General features: G+C 37.7%; 1 protein-coding gene across 1 annotated transcript; it reads left to right on the plus strand.

The window, feature by feature from the left end:
• Positions 1 to 5,849: 5,849 nt before the first annotated feature.
• On the plus strand, positions 5,850 to 7,268 carry MC2R (melanocortin 2 receptor). Its single transcript, XM_013179521.3, has one exon. It carries the CDS (start codon positions 5,850 to 5,852, stop codon positions 6,807 to 6,809), a length of 960 nt encoding a protein of 319 aa, XP_013034975.1. The 3' UTR covers positions 6,810 to 7,268.
• The last annotated feature ends 4,668 nt before the right edge of the window (positions 7,269 to 11,936 follow it).

An 11,936-nucleotide genomic window follows, 5' to 3' on the forward strand; every position in this document is an offset into this window, starting at 1 on the left:
AAGGGAGAGGTGGAACTCGGCCTTTCATCACAGCAAGCTGCTATGGTGGCTCAGGGCTTGCTGTGAAACCATAACCACTCAACGTCACCAGTCATCTCTTCTCCATACAGAAAAGAAAGGATGCTCCGTGTTTTGCTTCACAGCTCAGTTCAAAAAGAACAATATTTATCCATTATTAATAACAAAACTGTGAAGCCACCCACAAGCTTCTTGTTTACAGTGCTCCTTACGTGTGACATCTGGGAGAGAAAAGTTTGCCTCTGCTGCTGCACCGTAGCACCAACGCATCACATATTCTCTGTAGGTTTGGAAGCTCATGTAGGCCAGGCACTCACAGGAAGAACTGTGCTGCCATTAAAGTTAATCAGCAGTTTCTCAGATGTTTCCTGCACACCTTGGGCCTGTCCAATAAATACTAAAACCCAGGCCATGTGAGGAAACTATTTCTTTCAAGAGTTTAAAAATAATAGAAATTGTAGCTGAGAATGTTTACATATGATCTACTGCTGTTTCATCAAGCAGACATAGGGTTGATTTTTGTGGGGTTTTTTGTGTTTTTTTGTTTGTTTGTTTGTTTTTGTTCTTTCTTTTATGCAGGCTATGCTGAGATACTTTAATCATGGTCACCTAGAAGTCGATAAAATACTTTAAATGCTTTGAAGCAGCCAGCAACCCTTTCTTCAGCTATGGCCAGAAAAGCTATTAGACCATTTAATCATAGAATCATTAAGGTTGGAAAAGACCTCCAAGATCATCTGGCCCAAATAGAGCAGAGCCTTTAGGAATCAGCAAGCATCGTAGCATAATTTCTCTGGCACAGTTAACTTTAAACATTTGTAAAGAACGATGCAATGTTCCTTGTTGCAAAAGGAATGACAGAGTCGGACTCTGTGTGCTGTTCTTTTTCACTTACTTCCTGTTCAGGGCTAAGCACATCTGGCAGACAAAAGGAAATACCCATTAGAAAGTGTAAGGAACAGCTTGTCCTCGTGGCTTGCCTTCTGATATTAGGCACAGTCCCCTTCATCACCATGAAAGCCATTGCTTACCTAATGAATGAAACAAAGCAAACAAACAAACAAACAAGTTGTTCTTTCATTTGCTTTAAATACTACATCTCCACATCAATGTTTTTAAGTGGCATGTTACCATCTTTAATGCATTGTACATATGAAAAAGCTGGAAACAAGCAAAAAGGTAGATATCCATAGATTTTTTTCAAAAGTATTTTGATATAAATTTGTAATGGCTTGAATTGAAGTCACTGAAAACGTATATGGCTCCCATCCATGGACAAGCACATGACTTGTGCTGTCATTTTCAGAAAAAGAAAGCAACACCAGGCAGCGTAACCAGCCACACACTCCTTGTCCAACCACCTCCACAAGGGATTCATGTTCCACTATGACCAAGTTCTAGAAGGAGAACCATGCTGAACAGATTTCCAGGTGCCCTGATGCCCAAGGTACTTTTACTTAAGCCAATGAGAGTTTAAACACCAGACAGCTTTCAGTATGAAATGCTTGAGATAAAGACATCAGTAGACAGTTGTTAACACCTTATTTTTATTTTTTTTTCATTGAGAAAAGACCATATTATTTTAAGTGAGAAAAAAAAAAAACAGGTATCTCTGTAAATACTGAATGAATTGTGAGGTATACTTTATGTACTGTGTCTGAAACACACCACACTTGTTCTTCTACATTCCTAATAAACGACTTAAGAAAAAAAAAAAAAAAGTCAACACAGAAACATGGGGAATTAATACATTTCATGGTTCTAGAAACAAATCATTGCATCTACATAATTGGCCAGTTATCTAAGCTGCATTGTGGAGTTCAAAAGCTGGAGAATACTCAATACCCTTTCAATTTTCAGTTGCCACCATCTGTTTAGAGAGCAAATACAGATGGGGTCTCTCCAATAAGGAGAGCTATGGTTTTCTAGTAACGAATAGAGAGCAAAGAAACCTGTGAAATGATATAGTATTTAAAGTATGCAATATCTTCTCATTATGGTTCACAGCTGAAATTATGCTTATTGTTATTACTGCTGACCAGACCAGTTTACTTAACATGTTGAGATTGAAGTAAATGCTTTGAAGGAAGTGCTTTATTTATTTATTCAATGAATAACTGTTTATACAATGAAAACAAAATCAAAATCAACTGCAGACCTGGTTACTCCCAGACCTTTCAGGTGCTAAGTCACTGTATTTCTACTGCACGGAAAATTGAATTTTTGTTATCGATAGGCACTGGGCAAACAGGAAAGAATTATGCATTGTGCCCAAGGCTAATCCTGTACAGTGCTGAGACTGCCCAACATCCACTGAGGCTTTCTCAGCATTGTCATAAGTTGAAGTACTGGTGCTGGCTCCTAGCTGTGCAATATATACAGTGCAAGCATGCTTTGCAAGTGTCAGAGTGTTGTAAAGAGCTAAGCCATAATCACAGTGAATGAATATAATTGACAGGTAATCCAAACTATTTGTTTCCTATGTTTCTACAATACTGTCAGTATATTTTCCAGTCCTGGCTTCTAGTCCTTCAGTTCCCTGCTTCATGTTGCTTTAGGTAACTACAAACTAAATAAAAATTGCTGGTAATATTATAAATGTATAAATCTTAGTAACTTCACTATTGTTGCCGGCTCACTGGCCATTAGCCTAGCTCAGAAGACAGCTACTTTCTAGACAAAAAATGTTTCTGACTATCCAATATGACTGAGCTGTTGAATTCTCCCTCCAGGACCCAATTTAAGCATGTGAAGAAAAGGCCTGAGGTTTTTGTTGGTTTTGTGATACTTATCATTCAATTTGCAAATGTGTTTCAAACTTAAAGGGCCTTTTTTATATTTATCGCTTTTTATTCTTTAATGCTTTTGCTACAGTCAGGGAAAATTATTATTAGATTGTGAATGACCTCAAGAAAGGGAAAATCCACATAGTTCAGCCACTGATGGGGGAAAAAGATTATCGTATAAGTATAGCACTCTTTTATTCTTAAATTGCTGTGTCCTATTTTTAACAATTCTGACATATAAGCACTAGCTGTGAAAGGTTGATTCTGCAGATACCTGCAAAAGATAAACCTGAGCTCTACCAGAGACTGATGATGGTGAATGAAATGAATCCTCTCTCTGGACAATACAATGATGTGGCAAACTGACAAGGCATTGACAGTGGAGAGGAAGTCTGTTGCATCCAAGCAGTCTCTGGTAGTGCAACCAACACAGGAAGGTGAACTATTTTCACCTGATGACCATTCATAGTTTGGTGTGAAATGACCTTGGCTCTAATTTCAGCTGCCTGTAGAAATACACATCCAAGCACCAAGATATTCCTGTGTCTTCCTTTTTTGTCAGCTTTTAGGACACGCTGAGGTTACCAATCATGTTTACAACAGCTTTACATCCTGTATGTACTCTGTCTATCCCATGCTGCTCAGAAGTGTTAAACTACTTCACACACTGTCTGGTAGATTTGTAGCGGCAAATGAATCCCATAAATATGCGACTTACTACAGAGGTATGATCAAAATATGCATTGTGTAGATCAAGCACTGGATTTACTATTCATGTACAACACTGTATATACATTGATATTTCTGTCTGGGAAGTCTCAGACAGAAACAGTGTGACTATTTACTGCACTGAAGCATCAGACAAGGAGATAATTGGTAACATCCTTCATGGAGTCCTAATAAAATAGTCTGCAATAGCCACGTATGCATGCTGGCATGAGAATCTCTAAAAGAGGAATGTCTTTTCCTGGCCTTCTGTTAATTGCCTGAAAACAACATTCAGTTGTTTGTAATGTAATCATTCAGTTTGGTGTAACTGCCCACAAGCCTTTACAAGATCTCTTCTCTAACCAACTGCTACGCTCAACATCGAGTTATTGTAAAATTAACAATTTTTCTATTTGTAAAAAGCAGCAAATATAATATATCATGCCATTCATAATGTCTTAAGGTTTGAGTGAAGGAGCCATAATGATTATCAGGCAGGTAATTTCAGCAATATGATGTACCAGTAAAGTAGCATTACTGAAAAAGTGTTCCGTGAGAATATGGGCGTAACAAAAGCATTTTTGCCAACTGACTTTCCTGTTCAAATCCCATTGAAATGAAACTGTGTTTGAAGTGTCCATGTTGACTTTCTATTAAGAGTGAAAACTAAGTTGTTAAACAAATTTCTAGATTAGAAAACATAAAACTTAACTAGGACAGTAGCTGTAGGTGAGAATAGGAAAATCACACCAATACAAAGACATTGCTGCGTCTCTTGCACATGATGACAGATATTGACCTAATTGTCTGTGGAAATGTCCACATGTGCTTCAGTAAAACGCACTTAATGTATTCCACTACAGAGCTTTTGTTTTCAAATAAGTATGGGCATTCACTTGAATGCTTTCTTTTAAGAGAGCTAATAGTTTCCTTCAATTGAGTTCGTATTTTCTGGTGGTCCAGGTCTCAGCACTCTTCACCACATGTGAAGCGGCCTTGCTGGCAATCTCAGCAGATGATATTAGCAAACCCAGGTCACAAGCCTGTTTTCCCTTAAAATGTGGCTAAACACAGTCATCTGTATTAGAGCTGATCACATTCAAGCAGCAGTTCAGCTGTGCCATTTACAGATAGGCACCAACACTTAAAGAGAACATTGCATACAAAGTAGTTAAAACTTTTGACTTCATCCTTTGAAAGAGTAATAAAGGGCATCATGGCATTTAGCAACCCTGACTGTGAACAGATGTCCAAATGCATTTCAAGACTTATAGTTATGAAAGTGCCAAATACTTAAAGGAGGTAGAATATACCAGGTCTTAAAAAGGGAGACACTCCGAATGTCCAAACTGTATCTGTGTTTCACAAATGGCTTCATAAATAAAAATTACAAGGAAAGTTTTTTTGTCTATGGGTAATATCTGAGCCAAATTAATATCGTATGCATTTACAACTTAATGAATAGCTTAAAAAGCCTCATCTTTTGGAAAGATTCCCATAGGCTTTCACATAAGTTAGATCAGGATCACTATAGAGAAAAAAAAAAAAGTCATCTCAATAAAACATTTGGTCTTTTAGATAGTTGTAAATACAGCCAAGAAAAGATTTTGCTTTAAATACGTTCAAATCCAAGGAATATTTCAATTTGCAGGAAAAGGCAGCTTGTCACCGCTATCTAACATGCTTCTGAAAAAAAATCAATATTTACAAATGTTCACATCTAAATTAAGGGCATTTTGTTTCACTATCAGCAGTGTGGTGGTAAATATGTTAATGCTCTGGACAACAGCTTATCTTGGCATTAGTCTCATTCGTATCTAATAATACTGCAAATCTTGTGAGAAATGCCAGACTTTCTCAAAACAAACAGCTGGCCAGTAAAGACTGCCAAATTCTTGAAGTCTGTGAAATCAGTTTCAGTAAACATGGGATGTTCGTTAGTAAAGAAAACTACACTATACTATATTTTTTAAAACTTATTTGAAGCTAACAGAGAATTTACACTTTGTTTTCCCCCAAGGCACTGCAAAGCTTGGAGCCACTCATTTTATCCAAATCAACTTTGCCTCGCTCAGATGATGATATATGTTCATTCCACTGCAATAGCTGACATTTCAAATGCTTTTTTTCGACATGGCAATTTTCTTCTTGATATTTATGCTTCTATGTGTTTTATTGTAGGAGAAATAAAAAAAATATTTCAGTTAACTCTTCAAATTGCTCCAGTTGAAGGAGAAAGCCTTCATCAAAAGAAGGATGGTCTGACTGACAGGTCAGCTTCAGAGTAAAGCCAAGCCTGAGAAACAACAATCCAGAATCTTTCCACAAACAGAAGAAATGAGCACTGAAAGACCTTCCAATCTAATCAAACACCTAGGGCAGACAAGTATTCCTTCCCTTGAAAATATAAGTGATTTTTCCTTAAATGTCACTGACTGTACCCAGGTCGTGGTGCCAGAGGAAGTTTTTTTTACTGTTGCTGCTGCTGGCATATTGGAAAATCTGCTTGTCCTTATTGCTGTCATTAGAAATAAGAATTTGCACTTGCCCATGTACTTCTTCATTTGTAGTTTAGCCATTTCAGACATGTTAGGTAGCTTGTACAAAACTCTGGAGAACATCTTTATTATCTTGTGCAAAATGGGGTACCTGACTCGTCGTGGGGACTTTGAGAAAAAGCTGGATGACGCTATGGATTCCATGTTCATTCTGTCTTTACTGGGGTCAATTTTCAGCTTGTTAGCTATTGCAGCAGACAGATATATCACTATTTTCTATGCTTTGCGATACCATAATATCATGACACTACGAAGGGCTTTGATCATCTTGGCAATCATTTGGACATTCTGTGCTGGCAGTAGCATTGCCATTGCCCTCTTCTCCTATGAAGCAGCTACAGTTATTCCCTTCACTATCCTATTTCCTTTAATGATGTTTTTTATACTGTGCCTCTATGTACATATGTTCCTCCTTGCTCGATCTCATGCTAAAAAGATCGCCTCATTGCCCACCAGTGCAGTCCATCAGAGAACTAACATGAAAGGAGCCATTACACTGACTATTTTCCTTGGAGTCTTCCTTTGCTGTTGGGCCCCCTTTGTTCTTCACATCCTCTTAGCAAGGTTTTGCCCACATAACCCTTACTGTGCCTGCTACATGTCCATATTCCATGTGAATGGGACCCTCATAATGTGCAATGCAATCATTGACCCTATGATTTTTGCATTCCGAAGCCCAGAATTACGGAGTACATTTAGGAAGATGTTCTGCTGTGCCAGGTATAACTGGAACTGGTAGACACTAAACAACAACAACAAAAATACAGAAGCACACTCACTGGGGCACTGTGCAATGCAAATTCACAGTTAAAAATACTAAAAGTGATGCCCAAAGTAATATTATGCTTGGAGAATGCTGCCAGTGATTTCAAGAGGTCTACTGAAGAATACCTATGAGTTAAGTATGCACATAAGTCTTTGCCAACCAAACACCCAGAAATATTAGATTAATTCTGCTCATAATTTTCATGCAACAGTCTAAAAATAACTGTAACAATTATCTTTTGTCATTTCAGAAAAATTCAAATATAAATCTTCTGCAAGTATTGTGTAACCCAAGAGATTAATTTATGCCAACTCATTTTGTATCAGTAATTTCAATTTAAGGTGTATACTACTCTAAAATTCTGTTGTTTAAATCACAAATAAATGAATACTTGTTTCTGAACTTCACGTTTATATAAAAGTCTACGATAAAGCAGAAAATATGGACATGTGTATAGACTTTGTTGGCAAAGTGAACTCATTACTTTGTTCTTTAACATCTATTCTCCTTAAAATCATGCAATTAGTATGCTCTAAGTGTCAAAAAAAAAAATTTGGAGTGTGAGTCCACATGAACTTATTTTGGTTTAAAAGTTATTCTTAGTGACTGAAGAGTTTTTTCCAACATAAAATCGTTCTGGTAGGAAAGAATTTTGAAAAGGTTTTGAATTTTAAAACACCAAGGCCAGGTCTGGACTAGCAAAGAGAATTGCTGTCCATGCCAGCTCCCCACTAGAAGTCCCTAGGCCAGCTTTCTTTAATAAAATAATAGGTTTCACAGACAGTAAAAGAACTTTGATAAAGCCATAGTTTTCTAAACATGCCACAACAAGGAATTCAAAGAGTAAATACCAGACAGACAATTCAAAGACCTCCAAGGAAGTCAGCCACCTGGATGAGGAACCAGCTAGCCAATCTGGAAGGATGCTACAAAACAGTTTGTAATTTGCAAAATCCTAGTGAGAAAATTTTGAGTTGTCCTTGCCAAAACAATACTAAACTTGAAAAACTGTAAGGCAGAATAGCTTTCACAGCAAAATATCCTAAAGCAGTCCAGAGCATATGGTAAGGAATTAACCTCAGATTAATTCCATAGAGTTATTCAGCTGTGCCAGAAACAGAATATTTAGTAAGAGACAGCCATGAAACTGAGGAAGCCAAAGCATGGCTTGAACAGGAAGGAGAGGAAAAGAGAAAATCTATTAGAATTCATAGATAAATAGAAGAATTTACTCTTCTGATACACTAATAAAAACAGGAATTTCAAGATATATGGAATATGGACCAAAGTACAAGTATTCAGGGAGACTTAAGATCACAGATAAAGATGTAAGAAAGGAACCAATATACCTGAAAGCCTCTCCAGAACTAAGCAAAGAAAATATCTTAAATGAGATAAGGTATACTAAAATGAAAAATAAATAAATAAATAAAATAAACCTATATATTTATTACAGAAAATCATTTGTCAATAAAATGCAAGTTCAGAAAGAAGTTCAAATATAGTCAAATTTTATTCTAATAAGAAATTATTTTCTTTCCATCAAAAGCAGAACAAATGTATATCTGCACAGCAAGAAATGACTGTTAGAACTGAAAATAATAAAAATAAATAAAATAGCATACAATTAAAGAAAATTCAAAAGGCACATAAGAATTTTCTCTCTCAGTTTGCACTAATTCTGTTGAAATGGAGTATTCATTTGAAAATATTTCATTTCTGGGGAAGCAGAATCAGAAAAAGCATAAAATAGTCCTGAATAAAAAAAAAAGTTCCTTAGGTAGATTTTCCTTTTTAAGTCTATCAGTCCTTGTTGCATGTCAGCATATGGGTAAATCTCCATATGTTACTTCCTAATTGGCTGTAAATTTGGCTTGCATTTTATCAGTTGAGCAGTCTCTAAGAAAATAGTTTCTCTGTTTCACATCTTGGTATCTCTATATACTTCCCTGTGTTGGTCTTTGAACAGATTCTTTAAGCCATGATTTGTGAAGCCTTCATTGTCTTGTACTGAAGATGCTCTTGAAACTCTGATAATATTAATGTATAACAGTGAACACTTCTTAGGTTATGTGATTTTTCCTTCATCTGCCCAGTGTTAATTTACAAGTATTTGGGAACCAGAACTGTACCTTAACTTTGGGAGAAATAAGTACATCTTGGATCCCACCTAAGCCTAGAAGGAACAACTCTGGTGCATGGAAGATCTTGTCTCTTCAAATAAGTAGTACTACAACCGATGTTTCATACAGAAGTGCCCAGAGAACTTCTCATGCCTGTGGCAACAAAACTTTTCCCGGTCACTTACTGCAAAACCAGAAGCTCCTCCTCTGTTTCTGTTGTTTTGTTTTGAACTGAACTTTATGTTCAGGAACAAAGTGAACAAATCTGATAAAGGCACCCAGGGGAATTAATTCCACTGAAGCAGTTGGTACGCCAGTGAGGGACAGACTTGCATAGCAGTTTAATTTTGTTCACAAAAGAGCAAGACAAATATAGTTTAACAACTGTAAGAAAAATCATGCTTTCTTGAATTATGATCCTGGGCAAGACTTTCAGAAAAATAGGCATCTTGAACTCTTGTTAGCAGAATATTATTTCATTTTTTCAAAAATATTTAAGTACTTGAAAAAGAAGTTTGCATTGAAGTGCAGAGCACCATCAGAGGCTAACAATACTTATTTATAATATTTGTTTATAATAAGAGTTACGAGGCCAATGTTAGCCTTCTCTTTTTTAAAATCCCAAGCATGAAACTTCACAATCAATCAGCTAAAATTACAGGTGAGGGGAAAACAAACAAACAAACAAACAAAAACCTTAAAGTATCTATTTATTGCAAGACCAATATTGCTTGTAATAGTACTGAATTGTGATTATGTTCATAACCTTCCTAACTTAGTTGGTCTTTTGGATTCGTTTTAGCCTTGTAGGCTTGGAAATAACTATTTCAGTATTACACATCTACATTTCAAACTAATGCTTTCTTTAAAAGTCTTTTTGAGTCAGTTTCAACTAAACTCTTCAAACAATACACCTATTCAAACAGTTTATTCCCCAAGGAGGCATATTTCATTCTGTCAAGGTAATTACAGCAGATAGCCATCTATGAAGACATTATATGTTCATCATTCAATAGCACTTTGATACAGCTTTTTTTGAAGTGTCACTTTTACAGAAGACGCAATGCCATTGTGAACTTCTGATTCAAAGAGGATGTCTTACTATATAATTCTGGAAAAATCAGCAGGACTGTTTAAAAAAAAAAAAAAAAACTTTTCATATCCGCTTGAAAGTAGCTTTTTATGCTTGCAAATCCCCTCAAATTACTGCTATAACACTAAGATCACATTTTTGAACTGTCACCCATAGTCTAATGACTATTAGCTTTCAAGTAATTCTGGCTAAACCAGCTGGAGTACGTGTCTAGTGAGTAATAACAATTATCTATTTCTTTCCATAGCTATTTATATATGAAGACCATGAGATGGGTTTGTCACACAACTTTGCATTGCTTCAGCAGCACCTTCACACTATCATTTATTACAACTTAAGCCCTTCAAACGTTCTGCCCAAACCTCATATGAACCATCTCAATAAAAATAATAAAAATAATAATAAAAAAAAGCTACTCAGAAACCATTTGCTAATAGGAGGAGTTACTCTACTGTCAACTTTACATCCACTGACACCCTGATTGAGGTTGGAGCAGATGGAGAACCTGGCCTGGGCAGAGACCTGTATTGACAATTTGGCTGTAATGTCAGATGTGTGTTTTACGCAGATAAACAAACAAGTCTTTTATCAGTGTTGGTGTACAGAAGGGTTTCCAGAACAAAAACACAGGGCCCCTGACCCACATGCCCAGGCCTGGGACCTCACATCAGCCCAGGGCCATCAGCTGCTGCCCCAACAATGCTGCAGCAGGGCCAGGCTCCAGCTCCCCACAGCCCTGCCCTGCTTGGTGGTGGCCCCTGCCTAGCAAGGCCCAGCCGCAGGCCCATGGCCAGGCCTGTCCTCGGCCCTGCCCGGTGCCCAGGGCTAGGTCTACCCCAGTGCCCCTGCTGCCCCAGTGCCCCCAGCTGCCCTGCTCTTGATGGGACAGTGGTACTGAGACTGGCTGCCAGGACCTGGCCTGAGGGACCTGGGAGAGCCCCAAGCCTTCATTGCACCCTGACTAAGCTCTTAGTTGCAAAAAAAAACAGTAAGTCATTTGTACATTTACAGATCTTGCCTGCCCTGACCTCATCCACCCTAACACCACACGCAGTTTGGCAAGATCCAGCACACCCAAGGCATGAGCCACTCCCACAGAGGAGCCTCTGCAGCATGGTGTGAGAGCATTCAGCTCCGCAAGGAGCCTTGGTGCCAGGGTAATGCTAAGTGGTTCAATACAATCTCTAAAGACAAAAAGAAATACCTCCTCAGCTCCTTTGAAATCCTATCGCATGAGTTATTCTAGTTAATTGTCCCTTCCTGACAACTTAAATTTGGAATCACTTTTTGGTGGCATTAGAAGTCTAGGATAGATGTCTTCCAAACTAGCTTCACAGTTCCTGACACTGCTACAGCTATTCACTTTCAAATTAATTGATATTACCCACTGTACTAAGTATGCATTCAAGTTTTCACTTGAATTTTAAAGAATGATTTACAGGCTCTGCTCCACTGGTGTACTGTTTCAGACTAACAGTCTACAGCCTTACATATTCATTTACCTGAGAAATGAAACCACAGCCAAGCAATTCGGGTAATCACATCATCTGGTCCAACAGCTAAATCTGTCTCAACTGCCAGTCTGTTCAAACAGGAATAAAGAAAGAGATAATAAAAAGCTCTTCATCCTGACACAGAGCAGTCCATGTCAGAGAGCAAGCCAAGAAGAACTGATGGAGACCTCAGGTCTCTCATCTGTGCTTAGCTTCCTCTCAGATTACAGCAGAGCCTTCGAAAGAGGGGGAAATTTGGATGAAAAGAAGCTACTGCTCCTGGATGATAAGGCAGATGAAAGAAACACAGCCTTGCAAGTGAGAGCTGGTTGGTTAATAAGGGGTTGAAATTGGCAGCGCTTCCTATTAGAGGAGTTGGCACCAGGGTTTG

The sequence above is a fragment of the Anser cygnoides genome, chromosome 2 (genome assembly GCF_040182565.1).
Source record: "Anser cygnoides isolate HZ-2024a breed goose chromosome 2, Taihu_goose_T2T_genome, whole genome shotgun sequence".
Classification (NCBI taxonomy): Eukaryota; Metazoa; Chordata; class Aves; order Anseriformes; family Anatidae; genus Anser; species Anser cygnoides.

Bases quoted from the DNA above. Each gene is read 5' to 3' on its own strand.
- MC2R (XM_013179521.3), top strand. From the start codon at position 5,850: ATGAGCACTGAAAGACCTTCCAATCTAATCAAACACCTAGGGCAGACA.